At 37.0% G+C, this 25,971-nt stretch overlaps 1 protein-coding gene across 1 annotated transcript in view; it reads left to right on the top strand.

Moving 5' to 3' along the window:
* Window positions 1-1,435: 1,435 nt before the first annotated feature.
* The window catches only part of REL (REL proto-oncogene, NF-kB subunit), a gene marked incomplete at its 3' end in the record, with an annotated part of 36,407 nt that continues 11,871 nt past the window's right edge, over window positions 1,436-25,971 (top strand). Inside the window, exons 1-4 of the mRNA XM_079720922.1 lie at window positions 1,436-1,595; window positions 11,760-11,902; window positions 14,277-14,425; window positions 18,825-18,916. Of these exons, the coding sequence (XP_079577048.1) occupies window positions 1,586-1,595; window positions 11,760-11,902; window positions 14,277-14,425; window positions 18,825-18,916 (394 nt within the window). The 5' untranslated portion in view covers window positions 1,436-1,585. The remainder of the gene's footprint in view (window positions 1,596-11,759; window positions 11,903-14,276; window positions 14,426-18,824; window positions 18,917-25,971) is intronic.

Below are 25,971 nucleotides of genomic sequence, written 5' to 3'. Positions count from 1 at the left end.
GATTTCTTCTCTTTGCAATCTCTTTAGTACATCACAGTATGGTTTAATGCTTATTCTATAATAAAACTATTTCATTCTTTTCTACTTTTCTATATTTTGTGGAGAGGATGTTTTGGGCGTGTCAGGAGAGTTTATTTTTAATTATTTCCCCAACTGGGTCCTCCAGTTTTGGCACTTGTATGGCTGATATTTCCCATTGCCCCTCCACACTTATTTTAGGCGGTAAAGGATAGTGGAAAGAGCATGGAGCTTTTGGAGTTAGAAAACCCTGAGTTTAAACTGTTTTGTTTTGTTTTTTTTAGTAGCATTCTGAGGTATGAACAAGTTACTTAACTTCTCTGAACCCTGATTGCCTCATCTATAAAATGAGGATAATAATACATTATAAGATACTAAACTGACACATAGAAGGTTCTTTACACATGAAGGAAACAAAGTTAACTTAGATTCCTTTAGCATACTAAACTTTCGTCCTCCTTTCCACGTGGGTAACTCTGTCAAACCCCAAGGCAGTGTCCACGTCATTAATCTTGAGCACAGAGTGATGAGGCAACGAACTCACACTGCGGACCTCACGAGTTTAAAAAGTTTTAGTTTGTAAAGTACGTTAACAGAACAATTGAGATGATGCAAAGGGATAAGATCAGACTGCTGGGGTCCCCGTATGCAAATACCTTAATTACAGGCGCGCAGAGGCCGCTGCAGCTTCCGCACTTCCCCTCAAGTGCGCTCCGGGACGCCCGCAGGCGCGGGGGCGGGGATTTGCATGTGCGAAATCAGGAAGAGGGGGAACCACCCAACGAAAACCCCAGCTGTCCTTAGCCCTGCCTGGGAGGACGGGCCCCACTTCGCCGCCCGGCCCGCCCCCAAGTGCTCGCGGGCGGCCGGCCCTCTAGACGTCACCGCACCCTCCCACCCGCTCCTGAACTTTAAGCCACGCGCCCAAGAACACCCTGGAGGAGGGGGATTTCTCAGGAGCCGGCGGCTTTCGCACGCTCGGGGCCGTCACCTCTCGGCTCCCAGCGTTCCCTGCGCTCCCGAAGGTCCCGCGCTCGCGCTTCCGCGACGAGGTCCCAAGCCCACCGGGGCTCCGGGAGAGCGGGCGGGGCGGGGGCGGGGGCGGGGCGGGGCACGGGCGGGGCACGGGCGGGGCACGGGCGGGGCGGGGCGCGGGCCGCTGAGGGCGGACGCACGCGCGCCGGTCGCAAGACGCTCCGCCCCCGCCCCAGCCCGGGGGAAGAGGCGGTGAGGACCTTACGTCAGACGCGGGAAGTCCCCGTCCCGCCGGGCTGTTCGCCTCTCGGGCCGACCTACCCTCAGCTGTATCAGCGCTCCGCCTCCTGGCTCCTGCAGCCTGGACGGGCAACGCCGGTTGACCGGAGCGCGAGAATTAAGCGGGTGGGAAGGTGTGAGCCGCAAACCCAGAGGAGGGCGGGAAGGAGGAAGAGGAGGCCCGGGGGTGGTCAGGGGGACTGGGGATCCCGCCGGCAGAGGTCCCTTGGCCGTCTGACTGACTGACGGGCTGATTGACTGCAGCGGCCTCGGGTCCGGACGGTCGGAGCGGGGCGGCGCGGTGAGCTGAGCCATGGCCTCGGGTGAGTGTTCTCGGCGCGGGCTACCGAGGGCCGGGCGGGAGCCTGGCCCTGACGGCGGGGGCGGGGGCGGAGCGCGTCCGAGGGTCTTGCAGCTCAGGGTTTCGGGCGCTCAATTTTGGTTGTGACTCCTTCTGCCTTTAAAATCGCCTCTGGCAAACTGTCAACCTTTTAAAAAAGTAAACTGGTTCAGGGTTTGCGTGCGAAATCAAAGTCACGCTCTGTAATTTGATGCCATTATAATAGCCGGAGCCTTAGAGTTTGCAAAGACTTGGTTTTTGGATTAGGGAAGTAATAAGAATCTAAATAAAGGAGGACGAAGATTTCCCGTATTTAAAAATTGATTTAAATTGAAATGGTGGTTTTACGTTTTAGAACAGGAACGAGGAACCTTCCGACCTCAGGAGAGGTCTATCTTTTTTTAGTTTAATTTCATCAGTTGCCAAGAGGTGATCGCTGTCGTGCTGACAGTTGGACAAAATGCGGTGCGGCTTTAAAAATCACCAGTGGTATTTTAACAGGTCTTACGTGAAAATGTTGCTTCAACAAAGTGAAACATTTTTACTGTAAAGTGCGTACTTTCTAATTTATGGAACAGAAGTCGAGTTTTGTTTTTTCCTTTGTTGGAAAGAAGGGGAAAAGAGGATTTTTAGAATTCCCGTGCTTTAAAATATGAGTTAGAATGAAAACAATTTTCTATCACTTATGTGAATACTTATTTTTAGTCAATAAATGCGTGGATCTCTTGCTTTGGGGGAAACCAGTTTACCAAGAAACTGCTTAAAGGGTGAGGGAGGGAGCCTCACATCCAGCCATGGTTTAGGTCTGCCTGTAATCTAAGGGAAGTAAATCAGGTAGACTGCATTCGAGTGGGACCTTTACAGAAATCTGGCAAGGTTTATGGGGGCACTTTCCCGGCAGAGGGAGCAGCGTGAGCAGAGGCTGGGGGGCCTAAAAGTGTGGATTAACCCTGTGCTAGGAGGCTACAGACGGAGGCTTGTTTATGCTTGACCCGCATCCTCCCAACTACCTGGTTCAGTGACCCTCAGTAGAAGGCTGATGACTAGCAGAGAAGAGGAAGTAGAAAGCATAAAGGACTTTTTTTTAAAGGGTTGAGCAGAACAAAGCCATAGCTAGTGCTGTAGGCTGAGAAGGAAATTGGGGTGGTTCACATGACATTTGATTTCAGTTTGTCTGTGGTTTTCATGTGAGAATACAAATGTAGTTTAACATATTTCAACTTTCTCTTTAGCCACTTAAGTGACCCTGAACTTTCAGATAATCTTGTAAATTCATAAATTCAAACCGTCTATAGATTAAAAGTGCAAAGTGACTTGAAACACTTGGTTAATTTATTGATTATCAGAAAGATTTTGTATGAAAGTTAAAGAAGGGCCAGCATTATAAGAAAAAAAAAATTAGCCTTCTGGTAATTTAACCAAACTTTGTTGATATATGGCATGAATGTAATACTCCTAATTCTTTCAAAAGAGAAAGAAAAGAATTAGCCATTTATATAGAGTATTCTAAGACCCACATCATTTAAAAATGTGATACAATTTAAACTTGTTTAATGACACTGTATTTTGTCCTATTGTGAGGACTGATTTCCTAAATTGAAGGGGAAAAAATTTAAAGGAATGGAAAGTTGTAGGGTAATTTTCTTTTTTTTCCTGTTTTCTGGAGTTGCATTAAAATGGGACTGTTTAAAATATAACAAGTTATTTAGGTTGTAATTCAGTTGTCTGAAAACTGCTGAGGAAAAGTGGGTTTCCTTAATCACTCAGTAAAGACCTTAGACAAAAAGATTCACAAAATTATAAACTCCCATCCTGTTTTGAAACAGTAATTTAACCGAAAGAGTAACAACAACGACAAAAAAACTTTTGCTTAATTAGTTTATCATTGTCTAGTTTAGTGTCTGTTTGTAGTAAAGTTGTATAAAACCTCAAAAAGTATTTTTATTGATTACCAAGCATTTAAGACCATTTCTCACCGGATGTAATATGTAAATAGGTGTCTGTAGTTGAATATATGATCTGTATAATGTGAAAGTAACAGATCATTATTTCATAAATAAAATTATATAAGTACCATGAATAACTGGGACTTTATGTATGATTCTAAATTTTGTTCAATTAAATTATATTATTTAGGATTTCACAGCTCAAGTTCTATTAAGCTGTCTTTATTGCTTTTTTTTAAAAAAAATTACACCTTGGTTCCAGTCTCTTGACACAATTAATGAGGACAGACATTAAGAAAAATGTTCTCAGTCCTATCCAAGGTATGCATAGACAGTCATTACTCTTGTATATTTATGATTGTATCCTGTTTAATGTAAATAAAATTAGCTCTTTTGGGTTTCCCTGGTGGCGCAGTGGTTGAGAGTCTGCCTGCCGATGCAGGGGAGGGACACGGGTTCGTGCCCCGGTCCGTGAAGATCCCACATGCCGCGGAGCGGCTGGGCCCGTGAGCCATGGACGCTGAGCCTGCGCGTCCGAAGCCTGTGCTCCGCAACGGGAGAGGCCACAACAGTGAGAGACCCGTGCACCGCAAAAAAAAAAAAAAAAAAAAAAAAAAAAAATTAGCTCTTTTTTTGTCTGAATTTAAAGCTTCTCATTGTTCCAGTAGAAAGTGCAAATGTTCCTGTGTGTGCATAGCTCTGTTTACTAATAAATAGTACTGTCTTTGGTAAAATATGTTTTAAAATTTAGGTAATTTATTTTTATTTACAGTTTTAAAAATTATTATTTTTTAAATTGGAGTATAATTGATTTACAGTATTGTTTAGTTTCACATGTACAGCATAGTGATTCGGGTTTTTTTGCAGATTATATTCCATTATGGGTTATTACAAAATACTGGGTGTAATTCCCTGTGCTGTACAGTAAATCCTTGTTGCTTATCTATTTTATGTATAGCATATTCACAGTTTTCTTTAGTATAGTTCTGCTACATCACATAATAGGAAGTACACAAAGAAATTGTGTTTGTTATTGCACTACTTACCAACTTTGTAGTGTAAATTGCAAGAGAACTGTTTCTCTTGAGTAAGGGGGAAAAATTAGTGTAGCACGACACAATTTAATCTTTAATGAAAAACTGGAGCTGGAATTGATACGTAAAGACAGTGATTTATTTTTTTTAATAGAAGACTGAACACATAAACATGAAGGCTGCTTCAGAAGTGCAACACATGAAAATGTAGAGATAACAGTAGTATAAAAGAATTAAGATGATATATGATAGACATAGAGTGAAGGGAATGAGCAAGTGAAATGACTAGGGAGGAATCATGATGAGTCATAATTGGGAACATCTGGGGTGTGTGTAGTATCTTTCTCAAATATAATTTGAGGGACTCAGAATTTCCTTTCATTCCATCTTTCTTTCATCTGTGTTTTCTGCAAATGATTGTGTTTGTAGGCACATGACCCAAATAATTGCATGGGATATACTTATAGTAAAAAATTACTTGTTTAATTCATATTTAAATGGGCATCCTATAATTTTTATTTTTAAATCTGACAGTCTTAATCCAGACAGATGATTTGGCCCTGCCATCTGTTTTTAATTTAGTTTCTCTACTTTTTTCACCCTGGAAGTTAAAATTTTTTTTCAGGAGTTATTCTTCCACCCTGCACCCCAACGGCAGTGGAATCTCTAGCAGTAAAATCTCTTTGCCAAAATTTTTTACATATTTTATTTGCCTTGTGGTGCATACATCAGTCAAATACTCATCTGCAAATTCCCTTACTTGGATTCTTAAAGCCCAGATGAGAGAGTCAGCCTGATATATTGGAATAAACCTGGATTTTAGTTCATGATGGACCTGGGTTGGTTTTTATTCCAATTCTGCCACTCTGTGATTTGAAAATGGGTATAACTACTGCAGAGTCTTAATAGGAGCAAATGAGGTAATGCATGCCCATAAATGTTAGTTTTCTTCTGTACTGGAGCTGTTTTGGGACTCAGACCTCTAGGAAACAGGAGCTCCTAGAAACACTTGGCACTTAATACTGTTTAAGTATCCTGATGATTCTAGAATTTTACAAAACCTTAAGGTTTCATAAAAATAGACCAGATGCTAGATAGAAAATATATCTTTCAAGAATATGTAAGCATGCCCATTTACTTTTAAATAATTTGAAGTGGTTTTGTGTATATTTAAACTAGGGGAGTAGAAGTTGACAGTGATGTTTGGAGGCAGTCTCCTTTGTCCACTTAAATGATAGTAAGCATTCTGAAGAAGAAAGTAAATAAAAAATTGCTTAGTAAATAAACCACGTGTCCTTTTGCTAATTTGATTGATATAACTTATCCTTCCTTTGATTTCTTTTGCACCTTCTGCGTTAGTCTTTTTCTGTCTTTATGGGAATAGGCTTGAGTTTTCCTTGCCCTTTTGTTAATTGGATACAATTCTGTGTAGGAAGTGGTAACTCTAAATTTTTATTGTAATTGGGAAGAAATGGAAAAACTCACCTGTGTCTTAAGGTAAAGAAGGTCATCAACATAATTCATTTCGGTTTGAGGAAAGAAGAACAGGTCTTTTCTTTTTCTCCAAAGTGAGTAGAGGTGATATTTAGAAAAGTATATATTGGTAGCTCCATTTGCTCCTTTGGGTCTCAGGCAATCTGTTATCCTGTACTTCAGTGAATGAGATTCAGTCTCTAGTCAGTTATTCAAAATTGTGGTGTTCACACATTGGCATGCTGTCTTGTAAGAAGTGTTACTGATGGTAGTTAAAATATTAATTTTGTAAAAGATTTATTTTAAATATCAGTGCAGTTGAAGGCTATCTCTGTAATAGTGCTTTTTTTCTCTTGCTTGCATTTGGGTAAGCTTTTTAGAGTGGGAGAGGGTTACAGGTAGTCAGAATTCCTCCACCTAGCCTGTCCATCACCTGGCTCATCCTTGTGCGTGAATTTTGGGGTTGCTTCTCCAGATATGTGTGTTGTTGTTTCCACTTCTTTATGTTTTAGGGCAATGGTTCTTAATCAGGAGTGTGTTCAAATTGCTTGGGAAGTTTTTCTCAGAAACAAGTCTGGGCTTTAGATGGATTTCTATCTCTATTCAGCAGATCTCAGGTGGGGTCAGGACATGTATGTTTTTTGAAAAAGCTACCTAGGTGATTCTGATATATAGCCCCAATATGAACTTTGTTCCAGGAATTTCATTGCATCTAAATACTCACTTGCCTGTGCCAAGATGCATTATCTTCTTAAACTGAGCTGCATTTAGCTTATTTGCTATATCAGTTATTGTGACTTTATCCACAGCTGCTTTTATGCTGCTTGTTCTCTGAATTTGACCCCCCTGGGATCCCAGCTGTCATATTTGCTAATGTCATTCATAATTTCTTTTTCTTATAACTTTACATAATTTTGAACTTTAGTTTTATCAACTGTAAAATGGGATAATAATTCCTGTCCTGTTTTTATGAGACTGAAGTTAAGAGGATCAAATGGGAAATGTATATTAAAGTGCCTTAAAACAGTGTTTTAATTACTATAATTAACATTTTTTCACTGTGCAATTGATGCTGGTTCCCATTGCTAGCTGACAGTTGATCATCCACTTTTATCTTTTATTTCAATGTACGTTCTTTTTTTTTCTTTCTTTTCCAATGTACTTTCTTTTTTTAATCTTAAAAACTCAAATAGCACTCTTTCTTGCCTAAGTGCAAATAAAAACATAAATATATCTTGCAAACATTTTGGCTATATTTCAAATGTTATTCTGGTCTGTATGAGCATTTTACAATACTGTTAAAAATTTAGGGGTCAATCCCAGCTGTGCATAATATTGGTTAAAGAAAAGTACAGTAATCAGCTTGTTTAGAACCAACTTTTGAAGACATTTCTATGATTTTCAAAACTGTAGTGATTTGAGATAATCTTAGTTAAGAGTACTCATTTTCTCTACAGTTCCCTGATTTATGTTTTACCAACTTCCACTCCATAGATGATTGCATTTCACCACTTTTTATCTTCAGGAAGGATGGCACTTCAGAACAGGGTACTGAGGAAGGAAGTAACTGATACACTGTACTGATGCATGATATTATAAATGATTTATAGCTGGGAAGTTTTTTAAAATTTATAAATAGAGGTAAAGAAATTAGAATATGAATAGGTATGCTGAGTATGAAGGTGTAGCGATTTTAGTACTCACAAAGCACTGTTTTTTTCCTTAGTAGTACAACCTAATAAGGAAAATCTGAATAATTATTAATATAGTCTTTCAATGTTTGCATAATGTAGACAAACAAAAAGATCTTTAAATTTTCAGTCATTCATTCCACAGATATTTACTGAATATCTGTGCAAGGCACTGATGAGTAGGACACAATTCCTGCCTTTAGGTAGCTTGAAGAAATAAAACAAGTTGTTTGAAGAAATAAAACAAGTAGCTTTTTTTCAAGAAGAAATAAAACAGTGAGTCTTCCCTAACTTACAGTTATTTGCAATAATTGCCATAAACAAAACGCTGTGATAGTTTAGAGGAGGGGAAGATTATTTCCAGCTGGGGGAATGGAGAATATTACAGTAAACTCTGGTTGTTAGACTTTTTACCAATAAAGAGCTTCTACAATAGAAAGAATAGAGTTCAAGGTTTTTTTTAAGTACTTGATATTATATGATAACTAATATTTGTCATTTTTAGAATTTAAAAATCTTTAAAAAATGTTTTATTTAATCTTTCAACAACTGCTTTTCTGTTCTCTTGTCTACAGACTTTTTTCTTAAACACACTTTCTAGTTTAAGGAGGTGTTGTATAACCAATGAAATATTTGAGTGCTCACTTTAAGCCTAGCACTTTTATTCACACTCCTCCCTCAGAAGTTAGCCACTTACCATTAGTGATGTCATTCTATATCAACTTCCCACTAAGACACCTTTAAATAAGCAGTGGGCAGGGATTTATTGGACCTTTAGTTCAACCACAAAGATGATTTAAGATATTACTTAAAAAATACTGTTGAGTATTTTGAACTTCGTTTTCAGAGGAAAATGTACTTTCTTTTAAATACTCCTACAAGGATATATAAGGTTGTGAAATTTTTGGTCTTTTTTTTATTAGAGTATAATTCACTTACAATGTTGTGTTAGTTTCTCTTGTACAGCAAAGTGAATCATATATATATATATATATATACACATATATATACAAATATATATCCACTCTTTTTTAGATTCTTTTCTCATATAAGTCATTACAGAGTATTGAGTAGAGTTCCCTGTGCTATACAGTAGGTTCTTTTTTTGTGGCTGCGCTGGGTCTTTGTTGCTGCGCACGGGCTTTCTCTAGTTGCGGCGAGCGGGGGCTACTCTTCTTGCAGTGCACGGGCTTCTCATTGCAGTGGCTTCTCTTGTTGCAGAACATGGGCTCTAGGCCTGAGGGCTTCAGTAGTTGCAGCACGCGGGCTCAGTAGTTGCGGCACATGGGCCCCAGAGGGCGCGGGCTTCAGTAGTTGTGACGCATGGGCTCAGTAGTTGCGACACACAGGCTCTAGAGCACAGGCTCAGTAGTTGCCCTGCAGCATGTGGGATCTTCCCAGACCAGGGATCGAACCTGTGTCCCCTGCATTGGCAGGCGGATTCTTAACCACTGGACCACCAGAGAAGTCCTATAGAGTAGGTTCTTATTTGTTATCTATTTCATATATAGTAGTGTGTATATGTCAATCCCAATCTCCCAGTTTATCCCTCCCAAGGATGCAAAATTGAAATACTCATCTGTATGCGTTACATTTTTCAGTAAAATTGAAATAAGTATTATTAACTTGATTAGGTTAAAGTCAGTTTTCCCTGGCTCTTTGTCTTTTGAATAAACAAATAGGTAGTAAATTCAAGCACAAGGAGTCTAAGCCAAACAGAATAAAATTAAAGATACCAGTAATGCTTTACTTAGTAACAACACAAAGTAGAAAATATGGAGCCATCAATGATTCTTTACTTTCTCTTAACCCTAATGTTCATTCAGTCACCAAGTACTGTCAATTTTATCTTTTAAATAATCCTTCATTCCTATTATCACTACCAAGTTTCAGAAATACTCTCATCATTGCCCACATTACTGTAACAGCCTCTAAACTGATCACCTTGCTTTCTCTTTTCTTTTTAATCTGTTCACTGCCACCAGAATTCTTACTCTAAAATGTCAATCAGATCATGTGATTTCCCCTGCATAAAACCTTTCATTGATTCCCTGTCACTCAAATCTCCAAATGTACTCTGGCTTTGGTTCTCTTTCTGAGGGTGGAAGTGTACTTCATTTCCATTGGGGCTGTATTGTGATTCTTTAGCTCTTTTTTTTCTGTGCCTCCACCTTTGGACACACTCTTCCCTTTCTCTAGAATGCCTGCGTTTCTCCCTTCCCCCTCCCCACCCTTTTGCTTCAGTACTTCTTTTTTTCCTTTGACAAAGTTAGGCTTTCCTGACTCTTTTGCTCTTATTACAATTTTATGTAGAATTTTGTTAGCATAAACAAAATTTTGTTCCTTCCTCTATAGTCTAATAATTTGTGTTGTTTGCCTCACTATTCTGTAAGATCCTTGAAAGAAGCAGTTGTATATATACTGTCATGGTATCACTATAAATCATTGTTTTCAAGAAAGCATTCAAAATAATAATAGACCATTTACTGAATATTTGTTATATGCCTGACACTTGGTAAGAACCTAACACGTTATCTCTAATACAACAACCCTATGTGGTAGGTGCTATTGTCATTATCTCCATTTTATAGAGTAGGAAACTTAAGAGATATGATATTTCCAGGGTCTTCAATGTTAAGATGTGGCTGAGTAGTACTCAAAAGGCCTCTTCCCCATACTGCACTGATAATACCCACTGTGTTACCCTTTCTGAAGATTTGCTTGCATCATAACAGAGGATAAGCCTTTTTGTCAAATAAATGGATATCTTAATTGTGGGAATTTAGAAATCACTAAAGTGATTGAGGGAGGGTTTTTTTGGGGGTTTTGGTTTTTGACTTCGGGTTTTTTTTTAGTGGAAGACATCTTTATACCCCTGAAATAAAGATATGTTGCTAAGTACCCTACTTGTAAGCACACTTGAGTGTCTTTATTAAACTGTCATTTCCATGATTTGGATAATAAGAGGGGGCAAAAGTGCATATGGTTTAGACAGCTTTATTGACATATAACTAATGTACAATAAATTGCACATGTTTAAAGTATGCAATTTTATAACTTTTGACATATTTATACAATTTTGAGATCATCACCAGATCATCATCAGTAATTAACATGTCTGTCATTCCCCAAAGTTCCCCATCCACTTCACACCCCTATGCTTAGGCAACCAGTGATCTGCTTTCTATCATTATAGATTAGTTTACATATTCTAGAGTTTTATATAAATGGAACCATAACAGTATGTGCACTTTTGATCTGGCTTCTTTCACTCAGCATATTTATTTTGAGATTCATCCATGTTGTTCTGTGTATCAGTATTGATTCTAAAGGTATATATTTTGAATTACATTTGTTATAGAAAGTAAATAATTATTTTCTTTTCCTCTGTTGTGTCTTATACTTTAGGTGGGACTGACTGAAAATTCTTTTGAGCGTAAAGTCCCTTCTGGAACTTGTTTTGCTGTACTATGTATAAGTCCTTTAAGATTCCAATGTAGATATAAAAAACTTAACATTTCCTTCTGCAAGGATTTAAATACATTTTCATTTTCAATGAACAGTCTTCTAGTCCACTGTTAAGTCTAATGTAAAATCAAGCAAAGTCACTTTTGGAATATAATATTGTACTTCTGAAGACTATCTTCTTGACCCTTTTGGGAGAATTTTGGGGGAAAACCCTTCTGCTTGGTCTCATGTAAGTGGGTATCTCTGAAGTGGTTATCACAGAACTTCACTCTGGCATTAGTTATAGATATTAAACAATAAAGTGCTAACCAGTAAATATGATTTGAATGACTTGTGTTTACACTGTACGGGAGCTCAATTTGAATGAGAGAGAAGAGTGTCTTTACCACCCAATCTTTGATAATTACATTTCAACCTTGTTATTTAATATTGAGAGGGAAAATTTTTTAGTCTACTGTTTTATAAAAAACAAAATGGTCAAAATCCATTATCATTTCTATTGTAATCTCACCCTCCCCCCTTTTAAAATTTTCAGGTGGTTATAACCCATGTATAGGGATAATTGAACAACCCAGGCAGAGGGGAATGCGTTTTAGATACAAATGTGAAGGGCGATCAGCAGGCAGCATTCCAGGGGAGCACAGCACAGACAACAACCGAACGTACCCATCTATCCAGGTAATAGACCATTCTCCTGTGTGTGTCTGTCTCTTAGTTGCTTCATATTTTAGCTACAGCAACTATGTTAAAGACCCAGCTTCTTCACAGTGATCTCCACCAGCTTTTCTTCCTTTTTTTTTCTTTTTAATTGATCTATACTGCATAGAATTCTAGGGACATTTCTTAAGTACAGCATGGATTCTTCATCCCTGTGGATAGTTATACATTGTGTGTTAATCTAAGTAGAGTGATTCCCAGTGCTTAGTATACATTGGCAGCTTTTGGATGATGATCCCTTTCATGGAACAAAAAGCTAATGAGGAAAAAGCATTCTCTCCTTCCAGAGGTGATCAGAATTGTTCTGTAGATTGAAAACATGCATTTGGGAATTAAATTAGAATTCTTCCTGCAGTCACTTGGTTAATCTAGGGTCTGGGTAAAAAGAGAACATTTTTGTCTTTTTTCCCCCTTACCTTTATTGCCTATCCCTGATACTCTGGGTTGCCTTGACTGATTTGAAATATTGTCACTTTTTAAATATAGTTTTTTCATATTAGCATAAATTTTGAAAGCAGTTTGACTTTGGTAATATACTATAATTATAAACTATACTATATTTGTATTTTATATTTATATACATTTCCTTCAGTTTTTAATGATTTTTTTTAAAATTCTTTAAATGCCAATTTAAAACCTTAATGGCAGAGTGGATTTTTGAAAAGTGTTATTCAGTGTTTCATCAGCAGATCTGAATTCACTATTTTATAACTAGATTATTTACAGAGTTTATTGAACTTAAAGGAAATGCTAAGTTATATAACAAGCCAATGGCAAAATTACATATTGAATTACAAATTCCAATCTTCTATCACATGTTTTTTGTTAGCAATATGGATTTGAGTTAGATCTAAGTCTTTTTATATAATGTTAAAATGGGAGAGGTGCTAAGAAAAGGTAAATAAGAAAACAGTAATCTTCTATTCCTTTAAGAGCGAATTTTAACTCTTCTCCATAATTCAGCTTATTCTATACATTCTCTTTAATATTTCTAAGATCTATATCCTTACCATTCCAGTATGTTCTAAACAACTTTGCAGCTTGAGTTCTACATTAGCCTACCTTATGCTTTTTTTTTCTTTTTCTTTTTTTTTGGGCTGCACCACATGGCTTGCAGGATCTTAGTTCCCCGACCAGGGATCGAACCTGTGCTCCTGCAATGGAAGCACGGAATCCTAACCACTGGACCGCCAGGGAATTCCCAACCTTACACATTTAAGTTGTTACCTTCTCTTTTATTCAGAAAAGCAATAAATACTTTCTGATTACTGTTCAAATTAAGTTTAAATTCAAAATTATGGATTTTAAAGCCCTTTTACCTGTGAAACCACCTATTCTTACTTAACTGCCTTGCCATTTGTGCTTGCAAATTTGCTAGCTTCCAACCTAAACATTAGCTCATCCCCACATGCTTCCTTCCTCTCCCATGTTTAACTCTTCTTTCTCAGTGTTCTGTGTGAAAACTTAATTTTGCAAAACTCAACTTGATTTATTGCCTCTCATACAGTGAACACTTGCAGTATGCTTACTGATTAACAAATATTTTTGTAAAATGAAATGTAATGTATTAAGTAAAATGATCATATTTGTGTGCTATCATTTCCATTATGGCTTAAATATATACTTTTTTGTTTTTTGGCTGTGTTGGGTCTTTGTTGCTGCGTGTGGGCTTTCTCTAGTTGCGCCGAGTGGGGGCTATCTTCGTTGCAGTGCGTGGGCGTCTTATTGCCGTGGCTTCTCTTGTGGAGCACAGGCTCTAGGTGCACCGGCTTCAGTAGTTGCAGCATGCGGGCTCAGTAGTTGTATCTTGCGGGCTGTAGAGCATAGGCTCAGTAGTTGTGGCGCACGGGCTTAGTTGCTCCGTGGCATGTGGGATCTTCCCGGACCAGGGCTCCAACCCATGTCCCCTGCATTGTCAGGCGGATTCTTAGCCACTGTGCCACCAGGGAAGCCCTAAATATATACTTTGAAGGGATGTTTATGGTATGACAATGAATATAAGAGCATGGCATTCAGTGACTCAACATCTTAGAATTTCCTCATGCTCTGTGATAATATTTTGGTGTAATTTTACTTGTTTTCAAAGGAAAGTAAGCAAAAATCAGATGATATGACCAATTGAATTAGGGCACAAAATAATATGCCAAGGAACTGAGAGGTAAAATTCTTCTCTACTGGTATTCTCTGTAAAGTTTCATCCAAACTGCAGTTGCCAGTCAATTGGACTCTATTTATCCAGTGCTAACTGTGTTATATAAATTGAACTCTCATTTTGTAGATCAGTTCTTAATGAGACGTATTTGTGGATCATATATTTTATTTCCCCCCTTTTCAGATTATGAACTACTATGGAAAAGGAAAAGTGAGAATTACATTAGTAACAAAGAATGACCCATATAAACCTCATCCTCATGATTTAGTAGGAAAAGACTGCAGAGATGGCTACTATGAAGCAGAATTTGGACAAGAACGCAGACCTTTGTTGTAAGTACACAGTCACAGACATTTTTAGGAATAGGATAAGCATAGAATGAATGCTCTTGATTCCTATCCATGTACCTCTGTTATTTTTTAGCAGAATAAACTAATTCCTCACTGTACTTCTATTTACTATAGTATACATTTACATTTTCTTATCATTTGCATTGGAACTACCCTTTCATTCTTTATTAGTAGACACAGTCCATGATGGTAGCAGGAATACTTCTTTATTGTAACTAAAAGTAAACAAACTTATTTTATGCTGCGATTTTCTTTCTTAGTTTGAGCAACTTATGAAAGATTTTCTTTGATAAATTTTTACTCTCTTTTCATTGATAATTAACTTAAAAATTGCCAGATGTGAGAAAATCAACTGGAAAACTGGAATTATTATCTGAAAAGGGCAGTTATAAAATTAACATACAACAACAGTTCTAAAATTTTTAAAAAGTATGTAATACTTTGTGTTTGAGGCTGCTGGATGGATCCATTCATCCTATTGGTGAGAGTGTAAATAAATATAATCTTTCTGGTAGGCACTTTAACAACTACATAGCAAAAGCCTGAAAAATATGAATGTCTCTTGAACTAGCAATTCTATTTCTAGGAATTTATCCTGAGGAAATAATTTCTAATTAAGCATGTTCAGAAACTTAGCTATAATGATGTTCATTGAAGCTTTGTTTGTGATGGCAAAAAGTTAGAAGCAATCCAGATAATAAACAAAGGGGGATTAGTTAAATAAACTGGTATATCCATGCAGTGTACTCCTATGTAGCCTTAAAAATAACCTTGCAAATATGTCTTTGTATAGAATGATATTCCCAATATTTAGATAAATAAAATAGGGCTTTAAAACAATGTGTGATAAATAATTTTTTTAATTTTCATTTTATATTGGAGTATCGTTGATTAACAATGTTGTTTTAGTTTCAGGTGTACGTGATAAATAATTTTTTCAAAAGTAAATGTGTACATATACATAGTAGTATAAACACTAAGGTATTGATAGTAGTTGTCTCTGGGTGGGAAGAATTGTGGGGTTTTATGTTCTTTTAACTGGTGTTTATTTTATAATTCATTTTTTGTAACGAACATGTGTTGCCTTTGAGGAAAAATGAAACCAATTGCAACAGGAAAAGATTAGTAGCCTCCTTAAATACTAGCAGTAACCATTTAGAAAGTATACTTTTAAAATATTCCTCTTTCAGTAACAACACAAAACATAAACTATCTAGTTATACAAACTTGGCAAGAAGTATTTCCTGTTTACATTATTTGACCTCCCAATAGCATTTTACATTGTAGATTACTCCTTTATTGGAACATTATTATTCCTTGATTTCTGATTTAGTAAGAACAAACTTTCCTGTTTTACTTCTTAATTCTCTGGCTGTTCTTTCTCAGTCCTAGTTACAGGCAGTTAAATTTTTGGACTACCTTTATTATGTCCAGTGATGCCCAATAATGCCTGTTAGGGCTGTCCTACCTTTCCCCTCACTCCAAGATCCTGTTAAGGATCATACATTATTTTTAGGTGTCATGCTTATTTAGTCTCCTTTAATTTAGAACAGTTTCTTGGTCTTTGTTGGTCTTTCATGACATTAACATTTTTGAAGAGTTTAGGTTGTTTTGAAGAATGTTGTTCAATGTGGATTAGTCTGAATGGTTGCTCATGATTATGTCCATGTTACCATGAATAATAATTTCATGTTAACATGAAATATTTTGGATGAGAAATCTACAGAGGTGATGCTGCATTGTTCTCAAAATAATGTTTTAGGAGACGCGATATTAGTTTTTTCCCATTGGTGATATTAATTGGCATTCTATTGTAAAGAAAAACTTTTCCATCTTCCCCTACCTCAGTTGAAAAAATACCACTATAGACTCATGGGTTCTTTTATTCAGTGTATTATAATTGAATGCTAGTCCATTACTAGCATTATTATTTTGACTTTCAAATTGACCCAGTCTTGACCAATGCAAGCCCCTTCAGACTGTTTCCTGTGTCCTTTTGACATGTCCCCATCTTTCTTCGAGCACTTCTTTACTTTCTGACACAAAGAAGTGTTCAAGACTTACTTGTACTTTTCTTGCCCAAGCCTTGAAATCTTCAGTTTTTTCTAAGGATCCCTGGTTTCTTTCAGTAGGGAATGGTAATAAGGGTGATTGCCTTTTTGACATATTCTCTTAAATAGCTCAAAAGCACCTCAAATAGAATATGCCCTAAACCATGATCTTACCCTGATCATATATACCTCTTTCCTCTCAAAATTTGTCTTCCAGTGTACCCTGTTTTACTAGTTGCTATAAAAGCCCCAAACATAGGTGTCATCCTTGACACCTCCTCACAGAGGTGCACATGTTGAATTCACTAACAGGTACCTCCTAAATAGGTCTTGAATCTATCCACTTCTCTCCATGACTCCATCACCAACATACTAATTGATCAACTCTCTCCCATCATAGGTTCTCGTGACATAATGTGTATCTCCTTTATAAAACTTGTCATGATTTCAGTTTAGCATCTTGGTGTGTGATTACTTCATATCTGTTTCACTAGAAAAAAAGTTTCAGCAAACTTTTTCTGTAAAGGACCAGATAGTAAATATTTTAGGCTTTGCAGGCCCTGTGGTCTCTGCTGTACCTGATCAACTCTGCTGTTGTGGCATGAAAGTACCTGTAGATAATATGCCAACAAATAAGTTTGTTCGAGTAAAACTTTATTTACAAGAACAGGTGGTGGGCCAGATTTAGTCCATGGGCTATAGTTTGCCAACCCCTGCTCTAGACTGTAAGCTCCATGAGAGGAGGGCTTGTATACTCCCATTACTTACCAGAGTTTTTGGTACGTAGTAGGAACCCCAGAACTTATTGAATGACTATGAATGAATGAGTAATTGATCCAGATAATCTCTGCGATCCTTGGTTTCCTCATGTCAGAATTTCAGTGTGTGAATAGGAGTCAAATATGATTATTCAGATGAAACTGTCAAGTAGTGTATAAATATATAAAAACAAAGAGTTCTTTAAAATCTTTTGTCAAAGAAAAAGTGAGAACCAACCTAAGAATCTTTCAGAGAAGTGGAATACTTTTGAGGAAGACAATCATGATTTCAGGGTTTCAAGAAAGGATTACAAGTTCAAGGTTTACTTTTTAATTATTGGAGGCAGAAGAAGGAAATGTTAAAGATATTTTAGGTGCTAACAAAATCACAGGTGTGGTGAATGTGAAGAGCATGAACAATAAGACAACAGCGCATGGAGGGGGCAAACAAGGCAAGTGACCTCCTGGTGCAAAGGGCCATTTCAAGTTTGAACAAATAGTAATGTTAGTATAACCAAGTTTTGCTTCCTTATTCACACCCACCCAACTTTAATGATGTCATGGTTTTTCCATGTGGGAACAAGTATGACTGGTGGTGGTAGGGGAGTTCCCCCCACCATCATCTGTACTACACATATGCAAATTAGTAATATTTGTAGCAGTTGAGAAATTTTCCATAAATGACATTTTGAAACTTTTGTTAAATATTATTGTTAGTATTAAATATCTTTCTAATGAAAAAATATGTAGTTTGATGCTTTCTTATGATGAATGATTATTATAACTTCATATGATAAGGCACAAAACATATTTCACTGCTGCTGGCAGTGAAGTCATTTGAAGTCAAAAACCAGATGTCCATGGAGTGGAGAGGCTGAGGTGTAAGAGGATTAGCAGGCACTGTAGCAAACTGCAGAGCCCTGTATAAATGGGGCTGCAGGTGCTTAGCTCCAGCCAGATGTTTCTGTGCCAATCTACTGTTGCCAGACCTTTAAAATGTTCAAGAGAAGCCAGAAATCCAGAATGTTTATATGCAGTTACCTGGTTTTTAAATGTTGGTAGTCTATGCACATTTTTTTAAAATGTAGTCAACACTTTTATGAGCTCAGCAAAACTATACCTGTAGGTGTCAGCCTGTGGACATCTTTTTACAACTTTTGCTTTACATTATCAAATGTACAGATTTTATTGATTTGATTATGAATTCGTTTGGGAGGTGAATTTTAGCTTTTTGGTGTTGCTTTCCTCTTAATCTTTGTCTACTTTGGTATATTTGATGCAGGAATATTAGTAAGATCTAACCATAAAATACTGTATGTAAAAGTGGTAAAGTATACGCTGCTTTTCTTTTAACAGTTCTCTTAGAAATATAGCCCCATTTTTTTATCCTCACATCTTTATCATAGCAATTGGAAATGTACTTCATGCTTTTAATATCTCCATCTGACATTATGATGACCTTTCCGTGCTGGATATATGCTTGATTTTTGCAGTATTCTTTAATAAAACCTCATTTATGTGTCCTTGTATTCAGCTATAAGGAAATTTGAAAGTTCTTTGTTTTCCTTCTAGTTTTCAAAATTTGGGTATTCGATGTGTAAAAAAAAAAGAAGTAAAAGAAGCTATTATTTCAAGAATAAGGGCAGGAATCAATCCTTTCAATGGTAAGTATGTCTGATTTAATTATTTCTATTATTTGGATATTGACTTATTGTGATAAATGATTTCTACTTGTATCTTCAACCTGTGCTTTAAAAGCTGTCTTAAGTTCTATGTTAACTTATATACTTGCCTTATACCTGTAAATGAGGATTGAAGTATATTTAAAGTGCTTCAATGTTGAAAAAAAAAATCTTATTCACACAAGGCTTTCTACTATCAGTGAAGAGTGTCATTGTTTTCCATAAGAAAACCCTCTCAAAAATATTCTGATTCTTTTGGAATGTGGCCTTCCTTTTGCCACTCCAGTAGACAATATATACTCCCCTCTCTGAATATTGAATAGGCACTGTGGTTATAAGGTATTGGAGTGCATTTAACTCAAAGGCATATTCAACAGTGAAACTTAAATTAATCCCAATGTGGAAGTAGTATAGAAATAGTAGAGGCTATACAAAATATTTTCATAGTATATTTGTGTGTACGGCTAGATATTTACTGTTTAGTGGATTTTGTTGGGGATGGCACTGTCTGGTGTAGCACCTGGTAATGGTGCCACAATTGCTACAGGATAGGTGAGGGCTATATTTCTTGAATAGAAAAATGACTACCAAGCTGACATCCTACACTACAGTGGTCTCCATTGTAAAGTCATCTGCAGCCACTTAAATATGCATAATTCAGGTATTGAACAACTATAAGATTTTCAGAGAATAGATTTCTTTGTCATATTTAAGATATACTTATATTGTTAGTTTGTGTTTTTTGTGGATGTTTAAAAATAATTTCAGGGATATGATGATAATTTAAAGAATATGCTCATAGACAAGTAGTGTTTTTATGAATTATAAGGTCTGCATCTCTTTTCTCTAGGTCTTTATTTTTCATACTATTTAGTATAACGCAAAAAGCAAAAGTCCCCTTCTTTCTCTTCAGTATTACTCACTGTAAGAGACTACTGTTAAATTTGATGTAAATTTTTCTAGAATTTTCTTTATACATGTGTCATGTATATATATACACACACATGTATTTTTTATACAAATGGAGTCATGTTACACTTCCTAATCTACTGCTTCATACTTTTCACTCAGGAATATATCTTAAACATCTTTCCATATTAGTACTTATAAATCTAGTTTACTTTTTAACAGTATTCTGTGGTTTGGGTAGGCTTTAATTTGTTCATCTAGTCATCTATTAATAAACATTTAAGTTATTTTCAATTTACTAAAAAAACTCCATTGAATATAGACTTTGAACTCGTGTGATTTTTTTTTTTAAATAAATTTATTTATTTATTTATTTATTTATTTTTGGCTGTGTTGGGTCTTCGTTGCTGCGTGCGGGCTTTCTCTAGTTGCGGTGTGTGGGCTTCTCATTGTGGTGGCTTCTCTCGTTGTGGAGCATGGGCTCTAGGCACGCGGGCTTCAGTAGTAGTGGCATGCAGGCTCAGTAGTTGTGGTGCATGGTCTTAGTTACTTAGTTGCTCTGCGGCATGTGGGATCTTCCCGGACCAGGGCTCAAACCTCTGTCCCCTGCATTGGCAGGTGGATTCTTAACCACTGGGCCACCAGGGAAGTCCCTCTTGTGTGATTTTTTTTCCTTAAATATTTTCTATGCCTTCATTTCCTTATTTATCAAGTGGAGATAATAATAGTACGTACTTCATAGGTTGTTATAAGAATTAAATGAAGTAAAATATGTAAAGCACTTATTATGTACTAGGAACTATTCTAAGTGCTGTATGAGTATGTGTTATTAATATCATGCCTTGTTCTGGATTGGTAAAAACAAAAATCAGAAAACCCCCCAAACTTCCACAGATGGCCCATCTGCCTTTTGACTCCTGCATTTTCCTTTTTAATGCCCTTTCCACTGGAGTCAGGAGATCTGGATTTGAATTCCAGCACTGCCACTTGTACATGCTACGTGACTTGGAAAAGTTAAGTAACCAAAGCTTTGGTTATCTCTTCTGTAAAGCAGTGTTGTAATGATTAAATAAAATAGTGTACATAAAGTACTTAACACTTACTCCTTGACATACAAATAATACTTAATAAGTGGTAGCTATTATTTATAATCTCCTTGTTTTATACTGCATTATCCCTGTTTCATACTATGCCTAGACTTGATGACCACTTTAATTTAAAAGTTGGCCTTTTACTTTAGCAATAAATCAAAATTTTAAATGAGCATACTCTTGACACAGAAATTTTCCACTTTTGAAAATTATCCTAAGGAAATAATACCTGGTGGAGCTTGGATTTGAAAACAGGTAGCCTGGCTCTCAGGCACATTGCTTTATCTCAACTATGCTTGTTGTATTAACTGTTGTATTAACTCCCCGCCCCCCCCTTAGAATAATCTTAGAACAGTGCTTTAGCATATTATTGTGATTAAAAAGTTGCAATGGCTCCTTAAATAGTTTAAAAACGAAATGGCCCTAAATTGGAAATCTTCCACATGTAGCTCCAACATATCTTTCCTACCTTCTTGTCCACTGCTCCTCTTCATGAACCATTCTCTATTCCAGAAAAACTGTTTTGTTCATCTACCCTGACCATCTCTCAGTCGTCTCTGTTCTTCTCACTACCATTGTAGGAATGTAAGCTTACATCAGTTTTCAGCCTGGACCGTTATTGATAGCCTCTAAACTTGTGTTCCTGCCTCTATTCTAGATCACCCTCCAAGCAGTTTATACACTCTACATCCAAAAAGATTCTTCTGAAACCAATATGAATCAGTTCAGAACTCTGCTTATTATCCTTCAGTGACTCCACGTCATCTTCACCAGTGACTCTCAATTTGAATGTGCATAGGAATCCCTTAGTACTTGCTAAAAATGTAGAATCCAGGCCACATTTTCCCGAATTTGATAGGTCTGATGTGGGGCCTTGGGCTCTGCATTTTAAGAAGCCTCTAGATCCATGTTTCTTAACTGCAACTCACAGTAGGAAATAGATTTTATTTCTCTACTCAATACATACACATGCACACGTACACACATAGATAAAAACAATATTCTTACTACATGCAGTATACTCTCTAATCCATTCCTTTCCATTTGATTTTTTTTTAAAGAAAATGCATGTCCAACCCAGTAAATTAATTTTATGACCAATGGGTCCTAAACTCTTAGTACATGCCGTGTGCTTTCTATTCTATTCAATTCCATTTCTTTTTCTTTTTTTTTAAGACAATGCTTAATGAACCCACTAAATTAATTTTATGACCATTGGGTCTCAAACTACAATTTGAAAATCTCTGCCCTAGATGATTCTAATACAAGTGATCCATGGACCACACTTTGAGAAACTCTGATATACTTGCTAGATTCAGTTTCTCAAGCATGGCATTTAAAGCCCTTCATAATCTGATCCTTGTTTTCCATTCCAGCGTCATTTCTACCTGTCATCCTCTGCCTCAATTTCCTGTCTGTCCTTCCCCTAGCACTGAGTGCACACATGCCATCTGAACTTTTGGCCATTCTGAATTACTTGTCATGTTAGAAGAGCCATATTTTTTCTTGCTACTATGTTCTTTTTTTTTTTTTTTTTTTTTTTGCGGTAGGCGGGCCTCTCACTGTTGTGGCCTCTCCCCTTGCGGAGCACAGGCTCCGGAGCACAGGCTCAGTGGCCATGGCTCACGGGCCCAGCCGCTCCGCGGCATGTGGGATCCTCCCAGACCGGGGCACGAACCCGTGTCCCCTGCATCGGCAGGCGGACTCTCAACCACTGCGCCACCAGGGAAGCCCGCTACTATGTTCTTATACGTGCAGTTCCTAGCATGAAATGCCTTAATCTACATGGTGAATTCTTTCTGCTCATCCCTCAAGTTTAAGGGACACTTCTTTCAAGCTATCTGTGACCTTCTCAGAGCAAAGTATTCTGCTTTCCCAAAGTGCTGTACATATTCTAATATGGTTTGCTATAAATTTATTTACATGTTTCTCCCTCACTAAATCGTGAGACTCTGAAAGGTAGGGACTCTCTTCTGTGTATCTCTGGCACCTAGACCAGTGTCAGATACATGGAAGAGGCTTAATTAAAATTTGTTGACAGAATAAATGAACAAATGAATGAACATGCCTTGTTTGTACTTGTCTACCAAAAATATTCAAATTGCTTTCCTTACCTGAAATGCCCTGAAAGCCTTTTCAGTTCTCTCTGAAGAACTGAAATCATATCCTCTTAATTATACCATTCACGCAGCAATTGATCATGGAAAGCTTTGTGACAACTATTAGGTCATTTAATTGAAGCAGATGAATTTCATGCTTATTGTGGACAGAGTCTCTGATGGAACTTATTTATATTTCACTTTGGCACCTAAACAATGTATTTGTATTACTGTTACATTAGATATCTATCTTCACAGCTAAGTACCTTCAGGTAATGTGTTTTCTACCTGTATACAGTAGGTTACCCAACTTAACTACTTATGCATTCATTCCTTTGACAGATTTTTACCTTATGTAATCCTTATGGTCCTAGGTTGTTTTAGGTGCTTAGGATAAGTCAGTGAACAGAACAGACAGAAATTCCTCCCTTTGAATAAGGTATATTCTAGTGGAGAGAGATCAACAGTTAACAATCAACTTCACTAAACAGGTATATAATTTATTAGACAACTAAAAGTGCTAAGGGAAAAAAGCAGCAGTGTAAGGAGCCAGGAACCTGTAGTTAGGGGGATGGGTTATAAATTTAAGCAGAATGGTTAGAGTAGGCCTTGTTCTCTATTCTTTTTTTTTTTTTTTTTTTTTAATTTTGGCTGTGTTGGGTCTTCATTGCTGCACGCGGGCTTTCTCTAGTTGCGGCGAGCGGGGGCTACTCTTCGTTGCAGTGCGTGGGCTTCTTATTGCGGAACACAGGCTCTAGGCGCATGGACTTCAGTATTTGAGGCATGCAGGCTCAGTAGTTGTGGCTCACGGGCTTAGTTGCTCCGCGGCATGTGGGATCTTCCATGACCAGGGATCGAACCCATGTCCCCTGAATTGGCAGATGGATTCTCAACCACTGTGCCACCAGGGAAGCCCTACTAGGATGGGTTTTTTTTTTTTTTTTTTTTTTGTTGGCTGTGTTGGGTCTTTTGTTGCTGTGTACAGGCTTTCTCTAGTTGTGGTGAGTGGGGGCTACTCTTCGTTGCGGTGCGCAGGTTTCTCATTGTGGTGTCTTCTCTTGTTGCGGAGCACGGGCTCTAGGCGCGTGGGCTTTAGTAGTTGTGTCACGTGGCTCAATAGTTGTGGCTAGCGGGCTCTAGAGAGCAGGCTCAGTAGTTGTGGCGCACGGGCTTAGTTGCTCCGTGGCATGTGGGATCTTCCCGGACCAGGGCTCGAACCCATGTCCCCTGCAGTGGCAGGCGGATTCTTAACCACTGTGCCACCAGGAAAGTCCCTTGTTCTCTATTCTGAAATGGTTTTCATAATAGAAATAATTATTCTGCGTTTTATTGTTTTCCTAGAATATTGAAATAAAAACCTAAAATATGCATTTCTAATATTAAGCAAAACATAATATCTAATCCCCCTGAAAAAACTCAGAACCCTAAAAACTAATTAAAATAGTCTAAACTCAGCTATAGATCTTTCTTGGTTGTTTATTCTATGCTATTTTCAGGATATACTGGTAAATTCTACCACTTACGTAGGAATTTGTCAGAGCTGAACTGACACTTTTTTATAGATGTATCACTTAACACAGGAAAATTCTACTGGTAAAGATAACAAGATACTAGCCAACTTTGTGTTATATCTTTATGATATATAGAAACAATGGAATTGGAAACGTTTAGCAGAATAGGGTCTACAAATTCTGGTCTATAGACTATCTCATTATGACAGTCTGTTCCCTAAAGATCAAATATGTGAAAATACAAAGACTATTAAAAATTATTTTTACTTTGCATGTATCTAGGATGTTTTAAGGCAAGTCCTTATCTTTCTTGCCATTAGTTCTTTAAAATAGGAACTGTCTCTTGCAGATAGGGACATATAACAGTCAAGTATTATTAAACTTGAGGCTTCATGTAAAATACCTGTTCAAATTACCTAATATGTGCTGAAGTCTAAATTGTGTGAGGAATTTATTTAAGGGCTCCATTATCAAATTTTAACAGTGTCCATTTAGCTGGCACCAAAAAAAATGTCAGTTAGACTTCATAGGAGACTCTTACTGCAAAAGCAGGGAAATAAAAATTTAATTGTCATTTTCTAGCTATGTATTTAATGACATGTAAGGAATTCTAATATTCAGTGATTAAAATCCATAAGATTTTTACCATAAAGTATTTGCAATTCTGTTTTATTAGTCACTTTACTTTTTTTCCATGTACAGAGGACATTGAGTTGTTGTGAGAGCACAAAGGCTGTTTTGCAGTTGAGTTTGGGGGGATTATTTTATTTTGGTAGTCTGAAAGGGAATACAGTTTAAAAAGACAGGTAGTCTCTTAACAGATTCTTGTCTCTAAAAGTCTGGTTTAATACAAGAAAATAAGAGCCTTTCCTCACCACTTAAAGCCCAAACAGCAAGAAGAAAAAAAAGCTCTTGTGTAGTTCATTATCCTTCATTGCAGTCATTTTAGAAAGCCTTCTTTATTACCCTGTGCAGAACTTGGGGCAGTTCTTTTATGCCTTCAGTACTCCTTGAGCATACTCCCATTATAACACTTTTCATGTTACATTATGTAATTTTAGTTTATGCATCTGTTTCTCATCCAGACACTAATCTCACTAAGAGCAGGCACTGTCTTTTCATATCTCTATCTAGCATTTGTTTTAGCACATAATAGAAGCCCAATAAATATGTTGAAAGAATGAGTAATTAATGATAGACTGCTATGACCATTTACCTTTTGCCTGGCACACAAGCGCTTAAATGTTAGCTTTTATTATAACTATACATTTTAAGTAACAGAAATTAAAAGAATTATAACTAAACTTTGTTATTTTTTCCCTTAAATAAGACATAGCTCTTAAAATTGTTAATCTATATACTGTACATTTTTGCCCTGTTAATTACTTTTTAAATTTTAGTAATATTTAGCAATAATTAAAATTTTA

The sequence above is a fragment of the Hyperoodon ampullatus genome (assembly GCF_949752795.1).
Source record: "Hyperoodon ampullatus genome assembly, chromosome: 15".
In the NCBI taxonomy this organism is placed as follows: Eukaryota; Metazoa; Chordata; class Mammalia; order Artiodactyla; family Ziphiidae; genus Hyperoodon; species Hyperoodon ampullatus.
This window is presented reverse-complemented; position numbering and strand designations above follow the sequence as displayed.